Source organism: Hippopotamus amphibius, chromosome 13 (assembly GCF_030028045.1).
Source record: "Hippopotamus amphibius kiboko isolate mHipAmp2 chromosome 13, mHipAmp2.hap2, whole genome shotgun sequence".
Lineage (NCBI taxonomy): Eukaryota > Metazoa > Chordata > Mammalia > Artiodactyla > Hippopotamidae > Hippopotamus > Hippopotamus amphibius.
The window spans coordinates 1,052,345-1,076,147 of record NC_080198.1 but is presented as its reverse complement, the minus strand read 5'-3'; the positions used below and the strand labels follow the sequence as shown (position 1 = coordinate 1,076,147).

Below are 23,803 nucleotides of genomic sequence, written 5' to 3'. Positions count from 1 at the left end.
TGTGTATCTGAGTGCTGGGAAGAAGGGGAGTCCTCGGCCGAGGGGAGGAGCGGGGTGAGGGCGTGGCCACAGGCCCAGCAGCCTCACTCTGACGCCGCAGGAAGGCTCTGCAGGGTTCTGCGTGGAGGGCTGTGTGGCTCAGGCCCAGGGAATATGTAAGTGTGGGAGCGAGGGGATGTTTCAGATCTGGGGTCCAGCCAGGAGCTGATCCAGAAACTGAGGGGAGACCACTTAGGGCAGCAGCTCGGGACCAGAGAGAGGCCAGTGCCGGGGGGCATGCCTGCTGAGACGCCTGGCCTGGGTGTGGGGGAGCTGAGCCTGCAGGGGCTGCCCACCTGTGCGGAGGTGGGGGGCAGAGGCCTCTGCTGCCCGCAGTGGATGGCCACATCGGTCTGCTTGTTTCCAGTGAGGTGGTGGCAGCGCCCCAGAAGCCTCTCCGTCAGTCCAGATAAGCCTGTGGTTTACCCAGCATGTCCCTTTGGGAGATGAATGGCTCTAAAGTGGCTGGAAGTCTCCATGCCAGACGGGCTGCATTCTTGCCACTGGGAGTCCCGTGTGGCGTCTGAGGGGTGTCATCGGCCACACTGCACATGGTGAGAGGTGCTTCTCCCTCTTGACGCACAGCGGAGCCTCTGGGGTGCTTTCCCACCCAGATTGCTTAAGCAGGGCTGCTTCTGGGGTAGGACGCAGCTTCGGCACTTTAGAAGGCTCTCCAGGTGATTTCAAGGTGTGGCCCAAGTTGAGAACCGCTGGGTGAGAAGTTGTTCCTGTAGAGTGAGAGCGAGCATTTTCCCACCCTGTCTCCAGGGTGGGTTCTGTTAACAGGCAGCTGCAGGCATGGTGACAGTTGATGCTGTGTGCCACTCTTGTGGACACGAAGTGAGACACGGAGGTCCTTCTCTGCCCAGTGAGCCCTGACCGCAGGGAGAGGCTGGCTGTTGCGTGACCCGGCTTGTCTGTCTGCATTAACTGTGGGCTCAATTAATCCAACAGCTGCCGCATTCCCCAGGGATATTAAAGTGCTTGAGCTGCCCCTTCTGGGAGCACAGACCCTTGTGCAGATGGAGATGATGGCTCTTGAGAGGTTCCAGCCTCGCTTCCGGGTAGCTGGGCGAAATCCTGTCAGCCCACCCCAGAAGTGTCAGGTGGACATGTGTGATCTGCCCAAATGGACGTCTGATCAAGTAGAGGTGGTTGGGCATTCCATGGAGCCGTGAAGGGGGTGTGAAATGTCTCTCGTGTATTTTAGGAAAAAGGGAGGACAGATGCAAGAGGAAAATGAGGTTACTGCTCATGCTTTGTGCACTGCTTAAAGACTAAAATATGTGGTCGCCCTGCCCCTGCACACCCTGGCAGCGGGGAGCGGCAGAGAGAACACAGGCGTCTGTTCGCTTACCATGTATGTGCCAGTCCCTGCTCAGTGCCACTAGGCTGGGGCAGCCCTGGGGTTCTGCCAGCAGCAAGGTGGACAAGGTTCCTGGCCTCTTGAGCTGACCTTGAAGTGGAGGAGAGAGCCAGGAACCAAGCAAGCAAGTGAATGGCAAAGCAGTGGAAAGCTGTGATGCACAGTGAGGGCCCACTGCAAACAAGGGCAAACTGTGACGTGCAGTGAGGGCGCAGTGCAGACGAGGGCAAACTGTGATGTGCAGTGAGGACCCAGTGCAAATGAGGGCAAACTGTGACATGCAGTGAAGGCCCAGTGCAAATGAGGGCAAACTGTGACGCACAGTGAGGGCCCAGTGCAAACAGGGCAAACTGTGATGTGCAGTGACGGCCCACTGCAAACAGGGCAAACTGTGATGTGCTTTGAGGGCCCAGTGCAGGTTAGAAAGGCCTGAGGGAGGGAGGCCATCCTAGGGGATATCTGCTGTGAGTCCCAGGCATGAGGAGCAGCCATGGGAGATCTGGGGGAGGGTGCTCTGGGGAGAGGGGCCAGGAACTGAGGTAGGAAGAGCTAGTGCTGTTGAAGAATGGCTGGAAGCCCCTCATGCGGACGGGCAGTGAGGTGCTGGAGGAGTGGCAAGACAGGAAGGGACAGGATGACATGTACTCTGAGCCCGCTGGTGGCCTGCTGGAGACCTGAAAGCTGGGTGATGGCATGCTGTGATCTACATTTTACCAACTTGCTATGTGACCTCTCTGGTTTTCACTCTGAACTGTAAAGAAGGTAAAGGACAGGATGATCATGAGGACGTGAAATCTCGTGTGTGGGCCTGACAGAGGAATTGGCACACAGTGAAGGCTCAGTGAAGTGGCAACTGTTGTCCTCCCCCTCCCCCTTCCTGTCCCCCCCCCTTCCCCTCCCGCCCCCTCCCCGCTCTCTTTATGGGCCTGGCTCATGCAGTCCCCTCCTTGCCCGAAAGGGACTCTAGCCCCCCTGCCCCACCCCCTCACCCGGGCCTCGTGCTGAGAGTATGAGTTGGGGCAGTTGTATATTCAGGAACCTGAGCGTCCTCCTGTAACCCTCCGCTGCTGAGTGCCTCTGGGGTGAGCCGCGGCATGATGGGGACTGCTGTCTGTGTCCCCGGGTGGGCTTACCGTATCAGAGGCTTTCGGGGGGCACTGAGCACCCAGCAGGCTCTGCTTCCAGTCCTGAGGCGCTCTCTGCGCAGATCTTGGGTGTGAGAGACCGTGTTTATTTCAGAACATCACAGCTTCATTCCTTGCTTCCTTCATGAAGACCGCGTTTGCAGAGTGCCTGCCCCAGCTCAGAACCACGCCAGCCACAAAGCAGCAGCGAGGGGGCGCGTCCTTGTGTCCTCAAGAAGCGGGGGTGGGGGCAGCAAGCAGTTCGGCCCCTGGTGGACAGCGGGTTTGGAGCCCGGAGGAGGCTGTGGCGTCTCCCTCAGAGGAGGGGCCCTGAGCAGGGCCTGGAAGGGAGGGAGGAGGGTGCCAGGTGGGCAGAGGCGGGAAGAGAAGACAAGGTGCACACAGGCCACAGGCTCCAGCAGCCGAGGACGAGCACGTGCAGGATGAAATTATCTTCATGACGGTGGGAAGAGGGGTCTCTCCGTGCAAGTGACAGAAAACTCAGAGCCCCCACAGCACAGCCAGGGGCAGGGCAGGGCTGGGAGCGGGCTGGCTTCAGGTCCAGCTGGATTCAGGGCCCAAACAGCAACCTTAGGCCTGCCCCCCCACCCCCCCACGGCTCTCCCCTCTCGGGTCGACCTGTCCTCTCGGGTTGGCTCCCACTGGGCCCGTCAGCTTGGCTGGAGTCACCTGCCTGTCACTGAGCCAATCACTGTGGCTCCGACCACCTTGTTGGCTTAGGTCTGGGCCCCTGGGCAGCGCCTGTGGAGGGCCTGCCATGCGCCAGCCCCTGCGGAAGTGAGCTCCCGGGACCCCCACAGCCCCTGGCGGGAGACGCTGTTGTTCCTGGCCTGCAGGAACCGGCTGTGTTCTGAGCGACCCTGAAGCCCAGCGTTTTTACAGTGGTCCCTCTCACCTAGACGCGTGATCTTTAGTCTTTGACTCCTTGCTGACGTCACAGGAGCCCGTCCGGCCCTGCCCGTGGCGTCTGTGGTCTGTGCCTTCCTGACGGCCGTCTCTCGTCCCTGCAGGGCCCTGGTCTTTGTGTCCCACGGAGCCGGGGAGCACTGTGGCCGCTATGATGAGCTGGCGCGGATGCTGGTGGGGCTCGGGCTGCTGGTGTTCGCCCATGACCACGGTGAGTACCCCGGGGCCGGGCCCCGCACCCCAGGGCCCCTACAGTGCATCTCACCCCACCCTCCTTCTCCTCACCCACTTGTGGCTCCTGCACTGAAACTGGGAAGAGACATTCTCCATGGGATGTTTCTAAGTAAAAAATGTGTAGTTATGGGAACAAAAAAATGTGTCTGACCAGCAGTTTCTGTTGAGTCTGGGATTGAATGCAGGCTGATTAGAAACCTCCACTGAGAAGCCGCAAAGTCAGGATATGTTTGTGTAAGAACTTGCCCCAGGCCAAGCCACCTTCTCTCATGGGTGTAAAGCGCTCTCCGCTCAAAATGGGCCTTGGTTTCCCTCCCGGGACTTCAGAGGGATGCCGTGCTCTTGGTGCAAGGGCCATTCACAGCCCAGTGTGGCCTCAAGACGCTTCCAGAGCTTTTCCGACCAGGAGGACAGAGGGGTCACGAGAAGACCCCAAAGACAGGCACACGCACACGCATGTCCCCAGGCCAGGTCTGATTCTCAGTAACAAAATCCACAGTAACCATCAGAATGCAGCATTTGTTGCCTAAAACAGTGGGTCATTCCTTAGTCATCTGGGTGACCTTCTGCGTGGCTGGTCCGATCCCCCAGTTGAGATCTTTCTTTGCCTAATAGTCTTAAGAACGAGGAGTTCCTTGTGACTGAATGTGGTGATTTCTGCACTGCCTCAGTGCAAAAATCTATCGTCCTGGCCCAGATCCAGAAACGTTGCTTCTGTTTTGTCTGACGTGGAAATAGTCAAGTGAAAAGCGGGATGGGAGCAGTGACAGGCCGGGAGTCTGTGTGGCGGGAGGGAAGGCTTAGCTTGTCTGGGGCGTTGTGTGTATGGGGAGCTGCAGCTGGTTGACCAGGAGCCCTTTTGCAGCCACTATGTGCCAGGGTCCTCATAACTGAGAATACTGACTCAGTTCTCTCCTGTTACGGTCGTACTGTACTGTAGTGCTTCGCAAGCAGTCCCAGTCACACTTGTGAGGCTGTTTGAGAGAGAATATTCAGGGGTTTCCCTGGTTTTCACTGTGGGACTGTCAGTACTTACTTTGGCACCTTCCACACTGAGGTACAGGAGAGGAATGATGTTTTTCCTATTGTGTTTGTCTCTGTTCACGTTTGTTGCAATGAGCTGAACAACATGGGGTCATTCTGAAAGAAAAGAGTGTTTGTACTGTGCAAACACGAAACACCTCCAACGGAATTTTACGTTATTTGCTTTTAATCTTGATGTCAACTACCCTCTTATCAGCTGCCCTTGGCCAAATCTGTGGGAGCAAGTAACTCTCATGCCTTATGTATGTTGTCTGGCTGTAGAACTTCAGAAAGCAATTTGAAGAGCCTTTTTAGAGTAAAGAGAGAAAGGAAACAGCTTGCCTTTTGATGTTCCCAAAATAACATCTAAAACTGAGGCCTGGCTCTCGGTGACATTCTAATTAGAGCTCAGAGTGGGTCGCGTGTGTTCACCTGTTCTAAGTTCCTTGATTGATCAGTTTCTTCCAGGGCCTCCCGGGAAATCTCTCTGGCAGGTGCCCGCGGGAGGTGTTTTATTCAAGAAACAAACCCAGTGTGACGTTGGTTGTCTAGAGATGAGAGTGGCTGTGGCTTCCTTAGTGGGAGAAAGCGGGTGCTGGCTGCTTTTGTGGGGTCTTGTGCCGGCTGGGGAAGCAGGTGCTGGTGGTTAGTGTCCTGTGCTGCTGGCTCCTCACAGAGGTGTGGAGGGGAAGGGGGGACATGGAGGGACTCGAGCGCAGGCCCGCCGGTCCTGCAGCCTGGCTTTCTTCATCACACCGCACGATGACTCGGTGTTCACTCCAGGCAGGAGCCCTACAGAGGGGTGCTTCAGTCTTTCCGACATGGCCTTTAAGTGTAAAGCCTCTGTGGGGAGAGTGTCAGGGCATTTACAGGGACAATCGGAGGGATACAAAGGATTGAAAAGAGAGCAGAAAAACACCACTCGGGGGCCCAGGGCCTCGCCAGCGCCAGGATGGCCCAAACCTCCCGGTCTCCAGTCACATTGTTGGTTGTCACCTGCGCTCCTGTGCTTTGGGGGGGACCTGCCCCCTGGATGACAGATGGGCCCCGACGCAGACACACCTGGGTCCAGGTGCCCGCTGGACTGTAATTCCAGCTGTGGCCCTCAGACCCTAACCATTGCAAGCCTTAATTTTCTCATCTGCCAGGCAGGCCAGGCAGTGAGGTGGTGCAATGAGATAAGGCACATGGGGGCTCAGCAGAGGGTGGTGCCTCTTCCCCTTCCCTCTGCCGGCCCCAAGACCCCCTCCAGCCCCAGCGGGGGACACCAAGGCTGGGAACAGGGACGCTGGGCTCTTGGGACCCCCGCCGGCTGCAGAGGCTGCAGTAGAGATCGGCGGAAGGATAGATAGAAGGCGCTTCACGAAGTAAACAGACCTCCCGAGGGCGCTTTCACGGCTGGTTTCTATAACACAATTGGTAGAAACACAGGTTTCTCCGAATCCTATGCTAACTTGATTTTAAGTTAAATCTCGTGCTCAGCTGTGCTCCAGTGTTTCACTGTTTAGACGGAACCCTGGAGACACCGGGGCTGGGTGGTCTGGCTGTGTCTCTGCATGCCCGGCGGCCTGGCGTGCAGGGGCAAGGTGCTCAGTCAGCCTCTCATTTAACTTTGTTTTCTGTCTGACCTTAGAATTTTACAGGATGACCTCATGGGCTTGAAGGGCTTTGCCAGAAATGGGAATTGTGTTCCTGCCCTTCATTGGGTACCGGCTGCACTCCAGGCTCTGACCGAGGCCGTTTTCAGGCGTTCTCCCCAACGCCTCCTGGCCGTTAGTAAGCTGCCCCATTCGGAGGCAGTGAGGGTCAGAGGCTCCCCTCACCCACCAGAGTACACGCGCCCGTCGGGGCTATGTGACCGCCTCAGACCCCTGACCTCGGCAGGTTTGTTCTGAACAAAGGTTTGTTTTCCTCCCTGAGGCGGGTTGTGGACACCGCTGTGCCGTCCACGCTCCATCCGTAGCTCTGCCCAGCTGTTCTGAGCGCGTGGCTTCCATGCCCACGGGCACCAGCTCCAGCTTGCGGTTGCAGCAGGAAGGGGCACAGACGGGCTGGGCTCCTGTCAGGAAAGCAGCCCTTTCCCCGAGCTCCCGGCCGTGTGCCACGTGGCCACGCCCAGCTACAGGGCAGCAGGAGACCTCACCTGTTAACTGCGGACGTGCTGCTCCAGACAGAACAGGGCTGTGTGAGTGAGAAAGGCAGAGTGGACGCTCCGAGTCCCGTCTCCTCCTCTGCCAGCCACCCTTCCAGGCTTGCTCTTGAGGAGAGCCTTCCTCAGCCATTTCTCCCTGACGTGCTTTCTGAGCTGTACTGGGTGCACGTCACCTTTCTGTCTGCTTTCAGCAGGTCTGGGCGGGGAGGTCATCATTGGGGTCATCCGTATGTAGCGGTGAAAGTTCCTAATCCTGCGTTCACCTTGGGTCAGGCGCTGTGTGAGGAGAACGCTTGGACACAGGCACTGACATCCTGGTGGTCGAGGGCCCTGTCTCCCTCAGCCCCCTTTGAGCTTAAGCCGCCATGACGTGCTTTGTCATAGCGCTGTGTACCCTGAGAGGTAACTCTGCCTTTAGGTGGAGGCCGCAAGCTGCTGTCAGACGGAGTCTGTCTTCCTGTGTCGCGTGCCCGCTCCTCCCTCGGCCCCACAGCCTCCTCCTGGCTCTGCAGCCCAGCACGGAGCAGGGTAGAGGCATCCCCAGTGCTCGTCGAGTGGGTGGAGTGTCGAATGAGAGCAGAGCAGACCAGAGATGCTGCGAATGTCAGCACTTGCTCACGTGAAAGCGTCCACATCAGAAGGGTGGAGAGGACCCAGCAGAGGACCCGGACTTGGTCTGGCGGCCGGGGTTGGGGCGGGGGCTGCTGTTGAGTGGAGCTGGGGCAGCGGAGCCTCGAGGCCTGTAACTCGGGTGCTGGAGGTGGGCTCGGCCATGCAGTGCCCGGCGGGCTAGTGCGGTGCTGGGTCTTGCTGAGCGGGGAGGAGCTTGAAGGGAGAAGGGAGGCTGTGAAGGAGGTGCTCACCACTGAGAGCCATGGTCCTCACTGGGGCTGCCTCTGAAACACTGGGGGGTCCTGAACAAGACCGACGCCAGGGCCCCTCGCTCCACAGAGACTCTGATCTCTCTGGACTTTGGTGTGGCTGGGGTTTCAGGCCCTTTGAAACCCCCCTGGTGTGTCTGACGAGCAGCTGAGGTTGAGAACCACCGTTCTGGGCAGAGGAGGCCGTCCTGTAAGGGCAAAACACAGACGCAGGGGATCACATGCTTATGTCCTGTTCAGGTGGGAATCCCAGCCCGAGGGTTTGGCTGGACCCTGGAGTCGAGCATCAGGCATGGAGGGGGAGCCAGCCCCTGGCCTGGGAAGCTCAGGGCTCTGTGATGAGACCCTGTGAACGCTCAGAGCTCGGGAAGGACACTAAGCAGGGATTGACTGCTGGTGAGACGGGACCCAGGGCAGGCCTTTGAGGGAGGGGGCGGGTGGGCAGAGGTGGGGGAACTTCTGGGAGGTCTGAGCAGCTGGAGAACCAGGGGTGGGAGTTTCTGTGCTGTTCTAAATACAGTACCGAGAAAGCCAGGGCTCGCGTTCACGCCGTCCCTGGTCACCAGCTGCTCACGGTGACTCACTGGAAACCCCTTGGAGCAGCGGTGTGAGCAGGAGAGAGAGGCCGGGGAGGCAGGCGGCCCCTAGTCCCACCTACTGCGGGGGGTGGGGGCTGGGGGGACGCGGGCGGCGGGAGCCCCTTCTGTCTCCAGCACGGTGGCTCTAGGCGCTTCCCGGGCTCGGCCTCCAGGCTGCACCGCTCTGCATTCAAAATGACACGTGGGGCCCGAGTTGCCCTCTCTTTATTTACAAAGTATAAAAGAACTATTCCTAACTGATTAACAGTGAATTAATTATCTGCAAATATTTGAGAGAAAGTGTTAAAGGCAGTTTGTACGTGTGTGTGTTTTTTTAACTTCTAAAAACCTGAGCCAGGGTGGGGGTGTGTGCAAGGAGGAAGTTCTGGGGGAGTGTCTGCGGGCGGCAGTTGTGCCTGACCCTCTTTGGGTGGAGGCTCTACCCAGTCAGAAGAAGAGTATTTAGGAAATTCAAGGAGGGAAGAAGGTACATGTGGGTTTTCCACAGGGGGTGAGTTTTGAGTCAGGTCCCTTGCGGGATCAGTTCTGTGATGCTGTCAATTACAGATGTATGTTTTGTTCACAGTGTTTGAAAAACATGTTAATTTTTCTTGCCTTCGTAAATATGAGAGTGACATTGCTGCCTGAAGAGTTCCCGGGGGCCCAGCCCGTGGTGGGCTCGGTGAAGTCGCGTGTCAGGAGTGGGAGGGAGGCTCTGGCTGCCTCCATGTCCCTTCCAGGTCTGTGTGTTCTCTCCTCCTCCTTGTCTTTCTGTCCTCATGTTACACATCCCCAAGCCTGCCACCCTGGATATTTGTCTGTGACATGAGATTGTTTGGTCACTTGCCTCTTTCTTGCATAAAACAAGTGGGCCAGGGTCCCCACAGGCGTTTCTTGTGTACAACTTACTTTAAATAGGTGCGGTGTTGGGGATTCCCTGGCGGTCCAGTGGTTAGGACTCTGCGCTTTCACTGCCTGGTCAGGGACCTAAGGCCCCAGATGCCACGCGGTGCGACCAGAAAGAAAGAAGAGAGAGAGAGAGGTGCAGCACTGATGTGAACGTTGGAACCGCGTTACCTGCGCTAGGCAGACTAGGCGCTTCCTACAGCAGATGCTGTCCGGGGACCTCCCACGTGGGGCCTGTGCTGGGCGTGGGCTGTGGGAGTGGCGTGGACCCAGGTGCCTCCCCCTAGAGCCTCCCAGGGCAGGGAAGGCGGCAGGTGGCCTGGGGCTTCGGTGGAAGTGTCCCTGGGGTAAAGGCTGGGGTGGGTCTTCCCGGGGGGCGGTCATGGGCAAAAGCTTCAGAGTACGTGACTCTGGTGACCTTGGACAGGGCGCTCACCCTCCCCAGGCCTCCGTTCCCCCACCTGTGACTGAGTAACAGCAGCCACCTGGGGAGGAGGCACGATGTGGTGGCTGCCAGGAGCACGGTCGGGTTCCAGTACACGTGCCTGCTGCCCTCCCCTACAGGCCCCTTCTCTTCATCCCCAGACGCGCTCGTCCAGAAGAGACCCCCGTTGTGCCTCTCCCCAGACTAGAGGGCACGTCCATCTTCCCTGCAGCAAGGGACTCACACTCCCCATTTGGTTTAACCCGAGCTCCGTGTCATCCTCGACGGGACCTCTTGAAGGACGTCACTGTCACCGAGCAGCCTCTTTATCACCCCTGGGGGCTCCCCTTTATTGGGGCCGGTCTTTAGCCACTGCTGATTCTTTTTTTAAAGACATTGAGACAGGGATTGCTGGGAGAAGTGCCCTGATCTATTCACACGTGAAGCAGGCGACAAAAGCACGCAGCCCTTTTGAGGGTTAAAGGCAAGTTTTGGTCTGAATCCTGAATCAGGCTCAGCGTGATTAAAAGCCACACGGATGCTTCTGGAAGCCCAGTGTTGTCTTTTCTTGTCTCAGACTGGGAGCTGCCGGATAACGTGCTACCCGGTTGCCTTTCGAAGGAATTTCCCCCAAGGGAGTGTTTTTTCACTCAAAACTACTCACGTGGCCCCGAGATGGAAATACTTAAGGCTTTCTGGTAAGGATAAAACAGACTCCAGTCTTTGTTTCTGGAAGAAGCAGTTTCTGAAGTGTTCAGATGAGTCAGTTGTTGAAGGAGAAAAAAAGTCGCATTAGCTGCATGTGGTGCTGTGTTAGGGAGGAAGAGTGAGTGATTCTAGGGAAGGAATGTCTTCTCAGCACCGCAGGTGCTCTGTGCACAGTTCAGGGACTGAGAGAAGACGAGCCTCGTTTTAATGTGTATGGAGGTTGTATTTGAAAGTGGAGCGAAACATGGACCTTGGTGGCTGGAAAACCTGAGTTCAAGTCAGTTCAGCCACTTACTTGCTGTGCGACCCTAGACAAGTTACCCACCCTCTCTGAACCTCAGTTTTCTCAGCTACAGCAAGAGAAGGATCAAAGCCTCTACCTACCCCACAGGGTCAGTGAGGGGACCTAGTGAGGTAGTGCATATAGAGGGCCTGGCCCTGTGGGGACTGGACACCCAGCACCCAGACAGGCCCCACCTCCTCCAGGTGCAGGTACGAGGGTGAGAGAAGCAGGGAAGAAACAGGACAACCAGGAGGGGACCGTCCCTGCAGAGATGGCTCCAGGTGAGCTGAGACTGCACGGCAGCCAGGCCCCCATCCAGGCACAGGTGCAGAGGCCTGGGCTTCCCCACCACGGGCCAGGGGCCGTGAGTCAGAGGCACGTCCTCCTGTGCTGAAGGTGAGCATCGTGGGCTTTGGAGAGGCAGAGGCCAGGTCATGTGGCAGGAAGGGCACGCGGATTGCCCGCACCGTCCAGGACGCGGGTGGTTGAGAAGCAAAGCCACGATTGGTTTGGGTGGCCAGAGCCTGGGGCTTGGGGACCACCAGCCACTTGGGAGGAGGGGAGCCTGCTGCTGTCAGAGCCTCGCAGGTGGCCCGGACCGGGGTGCCGAGTGGGGCTCGGCTGCTTCAGACAGACCCGCTCCTGGTCCCTAGAGCCACCGTCAAGCAGCTTGGTGCTGCCCACGTGGCCAAGGGACTCGGGAGCCTGGAGTAGCATCGGTCACCTCCTCACACACAGCTTTGTGCGGGTGTTGGACCAGCGCGTGTCTGTGGCTGCAGCCACCCCAGCGGCCCGGCCACCTCCCAGCCTGCCAGTGCCCACCGAGTCCAGCTCGCGGCCCTGGCCCACACTCCTGGCGGCTGCTTCTCCTCCCCTCCGTGCTCCTGTGACATCTCCCACTGGAGGAAGGCACGTCTCCACAGCACCTTTTTGGCTGTCTGTCCACGTATTTGCCTCCCGTGCTGGCCTCTTAGCTCATTCAGCGTTGGAAACGGGACTTTTTCTCCTGGTCACTCCCTGAGGGGGAAGTGTCATGACTGTGAAATAAGGAAGATGAGGGGCTCCTTGAGGTCACCACGTCCCCCTCCAGTTGGGGCCCATCCCTAGGGGAGTGAGATGGGGAGAGACAGGGTCGGAGGTGGGGGGGAAGGGGACACTGGAGGAGACCCCACAGGGGGCAGAGTCGTGGGCGCAGAGCTTAGAGCAGAGCAGGAAATGGACACCAGCCTGGGCCTGCACCGGGTCAGCAGCAGGACACATCCGGGGGGCCTTGAGCTTGGACAGCAGAGGTCCCCATCTGGTTCGGGCAGGTTCCTCGGGAAGGAGGGGGCAGAGTCCCTGGCATGCCTGGTGGCCTTCGATGTCCTGAGCCTCCCGTTCTGGGCTGAGTCAGAGCTGGCCTTGACCCTGCAGAGCCCATGCCCGTGGACGGGCTGCCGGCCAGGCCACTCAGGAGGCTGGTGCCTTTAGCCGTCGGTTGGTGACACGTTTGGTCGCTGGAGTCTTAAGAATGAGCTTTGGAGGTGTGTTCTCTGGGCCTCTTCTTCCTGGGCAGCTGCTCCCTGGCTGCTGGGTCCACGTGCCGGCAAGCCTAGCACCTGTGCGCGCCCCAGCCCGTGCCCTGCGTCGCGCTCCACGAGGGGCTCCACAGGGGGCGCCTCCCCACCCTGTGCCAGACGCCCTCTAAGTGGAAACAGGCTGCCCCCAGCTTAAGTGACAATTTCTTTGGATTATCGTTTCCTGTCCGCAAACGCTGAGTCTTTTCTTGAAGACGTTCACGTCGGGGGGGTCGGCACCTGTCCCGTTTCGTGTACCTGCGGGCTCTTCCAGGCACGTGGGGGCAGGACCTGGGGTGACCGCCTGGGTTCAGACCCCAGCCCCGCCTTTTGCCAGGGGAACGGTGCGGTCGGTGAGCCGACCCCGAGCCCCCTTCCTCGTGCAGGGGGGCTGCTGACGGAGGTGCCTGGTGCAGAGTTCCCGCCATTGCCGCCTGGGAGGGAGGCCCTGAGAGCGAGCGGGGCCTGGCTCCCCTGGAGCAGGCGCGGGGCCTGTTCCTACATGCAGACTCATAACTGAAGCTGAAATAGGGGTCCCACATTCTAGGCATGGGAGGTGGGGGCCAGGACCCCCGGTTCCCAGAACCGGGTCCCCAGACTTGGGATCTGCGGCTGCCCTGTAGTAAATTAACATTAGAAGTGACTCTGGCTGCAGACGGACTAGGAGAAGGAGCCACTGAGAGAAGTGTTAAAGCAGGCGGGGCCAGGGCTGGCTGCAAGGAGCCCTGTCCCTGGGGGAGCGCACACGGAATGCCCCACAGGGGGCCGCCTGCTGGCGGGGGGTCGTCTCTGTTCTGTGAGCTGGAGCCTTTCTGAAGTGCGAGCTCAAGCAGCATGTGACCGGGGATGGCTGGCCTGCCAAGAGCTGAAAATAACCGCTGTGGTGCCGCCAGGTGCCGGGGCCTCCGGGAGAAGGGGAGCAGCCAGCGGAAAAGGACCCTGTGTGGCAGGCGAGGCGTGTCACGAGCCTCTGGGGGCAGTTGTGACGTGTACCTGTTACCAACCTGCAAATAACAAATGCCTGGCTGTGTTTCTGTGCCCCCTTCCCGAGGGTTTTTGTAGCCTTTGCTTAATTTCGCTCTGCACATCGTTTCCAAGGTAGGAAGAAGGATCATCGCTCCATTTCACAGGGAGGGGAACGAGCCGGGTGGGCCATGACCAGAACCAGAACTTCTGCTCACAGCTCCGGGAAGCACCCTTAGTGTCTTCACTTCTGTCCCATTAGTGGTAAGAGGAAGAATTCAGAGGCCCCTGAGGATCCCGGCAGGATACTCAGACCAGGGGCATGTCACGGACAGGCACCCCGGGGGGGACCTCGTGTATTAAGCACCTGCCTGGACACTCAAGAAGGAAGCTCTGTGTGTGAAGGCCGGGCGAGTCTGAGCTGGAGAGCTGGGCTCTCAGGGGCCAGGCCGGAGGACTGAGCTTGCAGGACCCACTGGGACAGGGGTGGCCTGAGTGGCCGTGCCTGAGCTCTGCCCTAGTCAGGCTGCGTGCCAGGTTTCTCTGCCTCTGCCAAAATGAGACCATCAATACCTGTGGTGCGAGTTGGGCCTGTGCAGAACATGCTCGGAACCGAGTGCAAAGTTAGGGTGCAGTCTCTGCCCCAGGCCGTTCCATGGAAGCAGCTTCCCCAGAGGAAGCGGAGGGAAGGCAGCAGGGGGTCCTGCCTGCTGGAGATGGAGGAGGCTGGAGAGACAGCCCTCCCTCAGCATCTCACCCCCACCCTGATCCAAGCCAGCCACCTTGACACGGCGGCTGGAATGAGACACAGCGACGAGGAGGGAGGGGGGTTGCCTGGTGAGCCGCAGAAAGCAGGGCAGGCTGGCCATCACCTCCCTGGGGAGGAGCCCGCACTGCAGGCCCCTCTCGGTGTGGTCAGCCACAAGCACGCCCCCCAGTGCTCAAGACAGCGGCCCAGGCTTCCTGGGTCCTGCCTGGAACCTCCTGCATAATAGGGTCTCAGTGAACATCTGCTGAATTACGAGGCATTTGGCTAAAAATGATGGTTTCTCTGGGTTTGTCCAAGTTCAGACTCATGAATTGTGTGTGTGTGTATGTGAATCTAGACTGGAGGATGGGCCCTGTTTAAAGAAAATCAAATAATGCTTTCTCGCTGGGGAAAATCCATCATGTCCGTGCTAGTAGCCTTTTCCGTGGCTCACTCCCCATTTAATCCTCGCACCAATGTGGCGAGACGGCCAGCGTGCCCATCGAAGAAGCAAGCTAGCTCAGAGATGGAGGGTAACTTGCCCAAGGCTGCACAGCCAAGGGGGGCAAAGCTGGGTTCAGGTCTCCACACTCTTTCCCTTGCTAAGACCTTGACTTTTGGGAAACTGCTTATGGGCGAGGTGTTGCAGGCTCTGTCCGACTGGTGAGGCCTGTGAGCAGCCTGGCTTGGAGCGTGGTCCCCAGGCAGGTGGCCCTGGGCTTCTGCACCGCCCAGCGGAGGAGCCCGAGCAGCTCCAGGAGCCGCTTGTGAGGCACACTCTGTCGGGGGAGCAGAGCCAGCTCCCCACCGCGCCCTCCACCAGGGGTCTGCTCGGAGATGCTCTGACTCCTGCGGGTGGTACCCAAGCTCAGCCAACGGGCAGACGGTGTCAAGGCCGATTTCAGGGGTGGAAACACAGTCCTGCCCCTGATTCCTCAGAGACGGTGTCGCCACCTGACCCCACACTGACTGCATCCTCTGAGCATCATGGGAAGGGGGCCGGCTCCCTGTTCTCAGTGTGAGTCCAGCCGGGGGCAAGCTGTGTGTGACGCTCTTGGATGGAGGCAGAGGGACCTGGCTTGGGGCCTGGCCCTGTGTTTCTGGCTGTGTGGCTGGGACAGGTCAGTTTACCTCTCAGAACCTCAGTTTTCACATCTGTGTGATGGGCCTGACACTTCCCCTAGAAACCTTAAATCAGAGCCCCCAGCACAAACTCTGTGTGCAGTAAACGTACGATTCTCCTCTCCTCCACTCTGCTCTCCTTCGGAGGTTTGCGACCGCCCTCCCTACCATGCTTCCTTCTGTCAACACAGAACACCAACCCGGCTGGGCAGGGCCTGCCACAGAGGCTGTCAGCATGAGAGGCAGGGGCCAGCTGTCTACCCCGGAGTCATGGGGAAAGGCCGGGTCGTTTCGGCACCATAATAGTAATTATTTCTTTCCCCGGCTATTGTGCAGATGTCGCCAGGTTGGAAAAATCGCTTAGAGGGTTTATTCAGTGGAAACTTTGTCTTTTACTGAAAAAGGAGAGGAATCGTCTGCGGTGGTTCATCTCAAAGCCAAGGGACAGAGCCCAAGGTCCCTGAGTGAGGCGGGGAAGGGCCCGGCTGATCTGGGGCAGGTCAGGCCACTCCTTGCGCCCACTGACCCACCAAACAAGAGCCCCCAAGGTCATCGGGCTCCCGGGCTCAAAGTACCTCGGTAAAACAGCGCCGTTTCTGTGAACTAAAGTTCTCCAAGCAGGAGAAGGTGCCGTGAGATGTGAGGACAGGCCTGTGGTGAGATTTCTAAATGATGCAGGTGGACACAGAGGTCCCTCTTGGGCTTGAGACCCGAAAGGGGGGTGAGCTGACCTTTACTGCACGCTGCGTGCCAGGCACGGCGCCGAGCACCGTTTCACGTCTGTGCGGGGCCAGGTCCAGACACGGCCAGGCCGCTGGCTGGTCTCCTGCGGTAGAGCCGCAGGGCCGGGCCCGCCTGACCCCGTGCGTTTCCTCTGCCACTGTCACAGGATAGGGGACCGTGTGAAGTTGCCGCGGGGAGCCGCCGAGACCTTCGGGGACGCGTGCGCGCGTGATGGTTCCCCTTCAGCGGTAGCGCATCATCGTCACGGCCGGTTGAGTGTTTCCCATGAAATACGTCTGACTTTAAGGCCTTTCTAAAGAGCGAGCAAGAGAAGAACGTTGTAAACGATGTCCCCGCTCCCCGCTCCATGACGGCACTGCCGAGGGCAGACAGGCCGCCTTACCTCCCAGCACCAGTGGGGGTGCCCGGCGGGAGGCGGTGGCTGGAGTCTGCTGTGGGGCTGAGACTGCGGGCCAGTTTGCGAAGGAGGCCTCCTGTCGTTTCCTCCACGCCCGAGAGCCTGACGCCTTCATCCCTTCATCCCGTCCTTCACATGTGCATTCTGTGATTTACTGGGCACCTGCCAGGGCCAGGCCGGGCTCACACCTGTGAAGGAGACGGCGCGGTCCCTGCCCTCGTCAGACCCAAAGTGCAAGTGAGTGACTTCAGAGTGTGTAACTCAGAGACAGGTGCCAGGAGGAAGACACAGCGGGGCAGCCTGGGCAGGGCAGTGGGGTGGGCGCCTTTCCGAGGAGGCTGGCCTCGCTGAGGTGGTGACACTGAGCAAAGATGGGAGGAGGGGAGGGGCGGGGCCGTGAGTATCTGGGGCACAGGCACACGCACAGAGGCCGGGTGGCAGGAGAGCGGGCGCTGCGAGGGAGGGGGCGGAGGGCGGGAGGTGACGCGGGCGACAAGGGGCAGGCCACGCAGGGCCCCGCGTCTGCACGACGGGGATGAAAGAGCTCCTGCGGCCGTGCTGCAGACTTGATGGCACCGCCGACACCGGCCAGACACGTGTGAGGGGCGTGGTGACCGGAGCAAACACGCAGCCTTTCCTGCGGCGTAAACGCGGGCGGGCGGCTGCCACCCTGGGGCGCCGGTGCACGTGGCCCCGCGCGGTGGAGTCGGGGTGCCCGGAGCCCGGCTCGGCTGTCTCCCTCCGTGTCCCCAAGGCTCCTCTGGGTCTTTATCGTTTAGGGATTCAGGGAGGAGTTTCTTCCTCTGGGGGAGTCCGTTCACCTGGGGGCAGGGATGCAGCTCCTGCCTGGCTCATAGCTGGGCCTCCAGCTGCCCCCGTGGCCTTGGGAAGCGGAGGGTCCCAGAGCTAAGATGTAGAGCCTTGGGGCCGGGAGCTGTGTCGCTGAACTTGTGTATGTGTGTGTCGTATGTGTTTCTGTCTGTGCACTTCCATAGGCCTCGCACAGCTTCTCACAAACACTAAGAAATCAATAGAGGGTTCCCTGGTGCTCCAGTGGTCAGGATTCCGCCTTCTCATTGCCGAGGACCCGGGTTCAGTCCCTGGTCAGGGACTGATGTCCCACAAACCATGCAGTACAGGCAAAAAAACAAAGAAAGAAAGGAAAGAAATATTTGTAGATTGCAGCTTTTCTGACCGAATCAGTCAGCATTTGCCACAGTAATATTGCGTAGCTGGGCCCCCCAGACTCGTTAGCATAAGACAGCCATGGCTTTGTCTTTCTTGTGTGTCTGTAGGTCCGCTGATTAGGGCCGGGCCGGGCTCAGCTCAAGCCTTAGGCTGGGTCTGGTCCTGTCCATGAGCTCTCATCCTCCTTGAGCCAGTGGTCTAGCTGAGTTCTGCTCCTCCCAGGGCAACGTCAGAAGCACGACAGGATGCTGGGATCGTGTGATGCTTTGTAAAGTCTTGGCTCAGACGGCCCCTCCCCCCATCACCTCTGCCCATAGTCCACTGGCCAAGCCCAAGGTTGGGACATACAGTCCTCACCTGGTGTGAGGATCCACAGTGACTTGTGGGAAAGAGCTCGGGTGGAGGAGGTTTCTCTAGAAAAGACCTGAGGCTCATCCCAGTGTTGACCTGGGCGCAGGTCATCAAGAGTGGAGCCCAAGGTGATTTTTTAAAATAAATAAATAAATAAATAAATTTATTGGCTGCGTTGGGTCTCTGCTGCTGCATGCATGCTTTCTCTGCTTGCGGGAAGTGGGAGCTACTCTTGGTTGTGGTGCACAGGCATCTCATTGCAGTGGCTTCTCTTATTGCGGAGCATGGGCTCTAGGTGTGTGGGCTTCGGTAGTGTGGCACGTGAGATCAGGAGTTGTGACTCGCAGGCTCTAGAGCACAGGCTCAGTAGTTGTGGTGCACGGGCTTAGTTGCTCTGTGACATGTGTGATCTTCCCGGATCAGGGATCGACCCGTGTCCCCTGCATTGGCAGGCAGATTCTTAACCGCTGCGCCACCAGGGAATTCCCCCCACTGTGATTTTAAATAGTACATATGCAATCACTTCTTATTTTAAAAGATATGTATTTATGACTTCTCTGTCAGTTGGAAATTGTTTGGTTGCTGGAATAAAGATAGGTCATCACAGTGGGTTAAATAAGAAAAAGTTACTTTCTCTCTAACTGGAAAGACGTCTGGAGATATTCCCGGCCTGTGTTTTAAGATGTAGGTTTTATTATTACTCAGGTATGGTGAGGCCAACAGATCAGGGGACAGGAGACAACTGCCGCTGAAAAGGTAATTGTAAAAAGAAAAGTAAAGAAAAGAGAATATAGTTGTTACAGGGGCCACATGGGGAAGGACAAGGGAGGGGCAGAGGGAACTGCGGACAGGATTCTTTGTTGTGCTTCCCCTGGGGAGGGGTGAGCAGGCTGAGGATGGGCTGGTTTGAATAATTTCATGGGCTCTGGGGAGTGGGGGCCATCTCCAGTTGTCTGGTACAGACCCTGGGGTGATTAGAGCAGGAGGGTATTGGTCTGAGTGGGAGAGCCCTGATTGAGTAAATGGGGGTGGGGTGAGTGGGATTGGTTAGTTTGCATACAGAAGGCACCCTGGCAGGCAGGTTGCTATTCTGTAGGAATTGGATAGCCCTAGGAGGAGCAGTTTCCCCAGAGTCCATAAGGCCCCAGATGTCAAAATGTCATAACAAAAGACACGTTTAATACACCCTGGGATGATGGCTCTGTTGTGTGGTCGAGAAACCAGCTTTCTTCTGTCTGTTCTGCCGGATAGAAGAGCATCCAGCCTCAAGTTTCCCTCTTGGTTCAAGATGATGGCTAGAGTTCCAGCCATCACACCATATTTATGTTTCAGAGATTACAGATGCTGCCTACCTTCCCTCTGGGGAGTTTCATCCATCAGTTTCCTCATATCTTAATGACTAGAACTTAGTCACGTGGCCACACCTGACTGCTAGGGAGACTGGAAGATGAACCCAGTGCTGTAGCTGAGTTACTGCCAGTCTGAATAAAATCAGGGTTAGGCTACCAAGAAGAAGGGAGAGGATGGGTGCTGGGGAGGCAGATAGCGTCTGTGCCAGTTAGTCTCTGTTTATGGGAAGTGGCTCTGGCTTTCCGTTAACAGTAGTGGTAGAAGACGTCTGATGCATAGGTTGGTGTAAGATACGAGTCCCTGTGTAAAGAAATGTCCTGGGTAAATGTCCTGGGTAAATGGTGCGTGGCCAGGACGCAGTTGTGAAGGAGGTGCCAGTGGTGAATGCTGGGTGACTTTGCCTCCTGTGGAGGAGGCTGGGGCCACAGAAGACTTGGTGCATTTGCCGGGGCCCGCAGTGGGTGCCCCTTGCTCTGGGTTCAGAGTAGCAGTGACACACGTCCCACAGATCCGCCAGTGTCCAGCTGCACTGAGTCACCGCCGGCTGGTGGCCGCCCTCCTGACCACGCGCCATGTCCGCGTGCTGCCACCCACGTGCGCTCAGAAGCAGCCTTCTCTTGTTGGCACCTGTCGTTAAGATGTCCTTTGACATGTGCCTGGCATTCCGTGTCACTGCTGCATGTGGGGAGGGGCTGAGACGGGAGGGCGGGCGGGCAGCACAGCAGCCTGTGCTTAATGGAGCTGCCCGCAGACACTTAAATCTGTCACAGAGACCAGAGCACCGCTTGCGTGAACCCAGTTCTAACTCTGGATTTTCCCCTGTTCCCGGGTCATGGTGGCTCACGAGAAGTGAAATTGTTTGAATTAAGGTTTTATCTTTTGCTTTTCTTTCTGAGGTTGAGCAGTGGTGGGGCAGCCCCGTGCAGATGGGGCTGTGTTGGCTGGGAGGGTAACCAGGGTCTGGCAGCCCTCCTGCAGCCCAGCCCCTCCCGAAGGCTGAGGACGCCAGGAGACACTTGTAAAAACAAAACACCCAACGCCTTGTGAGAGGCTGCGTCCCTCCTACACAGTCCCCTCCCTTGGGCTCAGGGTGGATTTTGAAAGAGAAAGCAACATCTGGGGACGTTCCTGTCTGCAGGGATACGTGAGAATGGGTGCACACGTTTGAACATACATGTCGGGAGATGCCTGCCCAGAAAACCCCTTTCTTTTCAGCATTCCCCTCTCCCTCCCCGTGATGGTCGTTGGTTTCCTCAGCTACTGAGTTGGGAGGGGGTGTGGGGAGGCCAGCTGGGCGCCCTGCGGGGAGAGGCTGGGTGCAGACATGAGCCAGCCTCCCCGCCTCCCAGGACAAGGCCTTGGGGGATGCGGGCGTGCCTCCCCCTCCCAGTCACCGCTCAGGACCCTGCCTCCTGGCCTGTAGGGTGAACCTGCTGGGACGAACAGCCTAAGGGGCCAGAGCGGAGGTGGCCAGCTGTGGCCCCCTCCTCCCAGGTCAGGTGGGATCAGCAGCCCTGCCTACCCTGCTGGCAGGGCTGCTGTGAGCGGAGCCCAGGGGTGTACGTGGAGAGCTGGAGGCCCTGGGTGGCTGTGCAGTCGCTCTAGGGTTCCCAGCAGCCTTTCCTCTCTCAGCAAGAGGTGTAAGAATTCTCGTCTTATGGTTGAGGAAACTGGAGCAGAAGTGAAGTATTTCTTGCAGTCTTGGAACATATCTGTGTGGAGCTTTTTATATATATTTTTTGTTTCTTCCTTATTTTGCCTTTTATGGTTGTGAGGGTGACAGCAGGACTGATTCCCTAAAATGGAGAGATTTTCTCACTTAGTCCAGGCACCTCCTCCTTTTAAGGGGATCCCAGGAGCTCAGCATGAACTGGGTGGGACCGTGGGCGGTGAGCCTGGCGGGTCACGGCTGCGTCAGAGGTCACCGCGGGGGCCCTTGCCGACCGGGGCTGAGTTCGCGGAGGGAAGCACCCGCAGAAGGAAGCTCAGAAAGGCGGGGTGAAGCCAGGGCTTGCCCAGGGGCAAGTGCGCCCCCATTTCTTCTCCAGCTGCTGAAATGGCCACCTACCGGAAGTGACCAAAACAGAACACAGGCTGGGCCTGCAGAACCAGGAGGCCAGCTGAGACGTGCACAGTGGCTGTGACATGGCTGTGCCAGGAATGCCACCAGAGGGAAGGCAGGTATCGGCCAGTACCAGCTTGTTCAGACTGGCCCATGCTGGCCCACCCTGCGCACTACTCCAGAGGCAGGGTTGGAAGTGGAGACCACCCAAGAGGACAGGGTGTCCAGGGACCCTGCTGGGGGTGGCAAGACCTGCTCGTCCCCCGCACTGGGGTTTTCGCTGTCCTGTACACCTGGCCCCGCGTCCTTGCTGGCTCCTGCACCTCTTCTTATCTGCAGAAGGAACTTTCCTCCCCGGGACCACATGCTGTCCTTGCTATCCTCACCGCTTGCAGCGAGGAGAGTGGTGGTCAGAGAGGTGACAGCATTTGCACAGGAGCCAGAACTCGGGCCCAGGAGTGTCTAATGCTGATTCAGAGAGGCCGCAGACGCCCAGCTCAGGAGCCGAGCCACACGCGCCTGGAGAATCCGTGGAGCGGGACTGGGAACAGAGATTCCTGCCAGCTTGGAAACCTTGGGTCCAGGGCCATTGTGTGTGGGCTCAGGCCTGACCCCTGAGGGCATCCCTGGGTCCTGAACCACCAGGGAGAGGGTGTGGAAGCGAATCTGCCTTCACTGGGCAGGAGCTCTGTGCTGCTTCTCTTCCTTTTGTCTTTTTTCTTTTTGTAATCTTTTTGGGCTTCTTTTGCACTTAATTCTGTGGGAATGTCGTCACTCCCATTTTCCTACTGATTCCTTTCCTAGTCTTCCTCCCTTGAGAATCTGATGTTTATTTTATAATGCAAAAGTAGAAAGTCTTTTTTTTTTTTTTTAAATACAAGGCCATTGACTCAGAAAAAAATCAAAGGTACAAGAGCAAGTAAGTGGAGGGCAGTTTTTTTCCCTTTTTGGATAAATGTGGCAGCTTCAGCACACATGCTTTTTAGATTAAGGCAGGAAAGATAAAACGCTGACAGTCCCGAGCAATGTGGGCTTCAGGCTGGGGAAGGAGAGAGGAAAGGGAGGGCGCCCGAGAGGGGAGCAGGTGCAGGAACCAGAAGTGCAGGGCCGGGGAGGCTCAGCCGGCTTTGCAGGAAGGGTGGGTTCTGGGTCTCCACCCCGCTGTGTTCCTTTCCCCAGCGAGTCCACGTTTCTGTTTCCACCCAGGGGGCCTGGCGTGTGCCCACAAACCTGCTCTGGTGAGAAGCCGAGAACAGCCCTCGTGCCCACCCGGTGGGGGGGCGGGTCCCGACCAGGGCACACTCAGGCCCCGCCCGCGGAGAAGGAGAGAGAGCTGTGCTTTTGACTGTGGAAAGGTCTCTAAGACATGTTATTAAGGGAAAAAATAGAGTGCTGTTTATGGAAAGAAGAAGAATATAAAATGAAATTGTCCGGAGGTACAGGCATGAGTGTGACTGTAGAAAAAGGTCTTGCAAACACACGTCCAGGCGATGGGGTTGTCCGATCCGAGTCTGTGTTCATGCGCTTTGTCATTTAAAGTAAATAACAATTTAGAAATCAATAGATTCAAAGCTTTGTTTTATATATAAATTTATTATTTATTTATTTATTTATTTATTTATTTATTTATTGGCTGCGTTGGGTCTTCGTTGCTGCACATGGGCTTTCTCTAGTTGCGGCGAGCGGGGGCTACTTTTCATTGTGGCGTGCCGGCTGCTTGTTGCCGTGGCTTCTCTTGTTGCAGAGCACAGGCTCCAGGCGCATGGGCTTCAGTAGTTGTGGCACATGGGCTCAGTAGTTGTGGCTCATGGGCTCTAGAGCGCAGGATCACTAGTTGTGGTGCACGGGCTTCGTTGCTCCACAGCGTGTGGGATCTTCCCAGAGCAGGGATCAAACCCATGTCCCCTGCATTGGCAGGCGGATTCTCAACCACTGTGCCTCCAGGGAAGCCCCTGCAAAGCTTGTTGACCGAGGTGTTATTTATGGCTCACCACCTGCCTCAGTGCTTGCCCTGGCAAGGTCCCAGGTGGGCAGGGAGACCAGAAGTCCATCACAAGAGAATGAGCCTCAGCATCTGAAACAGAATTCTCTGAGGGCAGATTTAGGTTGAGCCAAGGTTTTCTCACCCAGGACAGTGTGACAGTGACCAGTTAGTCACTCAGCTGTCATTGTGACAAGCCACCTGCCCTTTATCTAGCACATGGTCCTGTGCGTTCACACGGCGGCCTGGGCTCTGGAGGTGCCGAGCAGGTTAGCAGGGTTTCTAGAAGCTGCGAGACCTCTGGAGCCTGGGCCCAGATCTGGCCGGATGTCACCCGTGCTGCATTTGGTCAAAGCACGTCCTGAGCCGGCACAAAGTGGGGGAAGGAGCAGCTGGTTTCCCACCAGCCCAGGAAGGGACCACGCCAAGCCCACAGGTGTATTTGCAAGAAGGCAAAGATGGCAGAGTGTGGTGAAAAGCGTCTCTCGGAGCCGTCTCTGACAAGTGCTTCTCTGTCTCGGTGGCGCTTAGGGAGTTGTCATGATGGCTCTGATCCAGGCCAGGTCAGCCATGTGTCGCTCCGTTAAAGGGCCCTCCAGGCCTCCTGCCCCCCACCCAGCTCCCTCGGCTCCAAGCCTGCGACACCAAGTCCCGCCCGGCCCGCCGCGAACGCCAGTCACGGTCACGTCTCAAGAG

The 23,803-nt window shown here is 57.8% G+C and overlaps 1 protein-coding gene across 29 annotated transcripts in view; it reads left to right on the top strand.

The window, feature by feature from the left end:
- MGLL (monoglyceride lipase) overlaps positions 1 to 23,803 on the top strand; it is a 172,949-nt gene that overhangs the window by 114,551 nt on the left and 34,595 nt on the right. For 15 of the 29 annotated variants that reach the window (XR_009048773.1, XR_009048772.1, XM_057705614.1 and 12 more), the window contains 2 exons: positions 3,561 to 3,667; positions 8,911 to 9,064. The exons of 1 other annotated variant lie outside the window; for it this stretch is intronic. Coding sequence is in view for 26 of the 28 variants with exons in the window: in XM_057705614.1 (XP_057561597.1) it covers positions 3,561 to 3,667; positions 8,911 to 9,064 (261 nt within the window). In the remaining 2 variants the exon portion in view is untranslated. Of the gene's footprint in view, positions 1 to 3,560; positions 3,668 to 8,910; positions 9,065 to 10,231; positions 10,353 to 10,848; positions 10,927 to 15,923; positions 16,397 to 23,803 lie in introns of those variants that run through there. 13 more of the 29 variants (XM_057705632.1, XM_057705627.1, XM_057705626.1 and 10 more) reach the window with 2 other exon arrangements.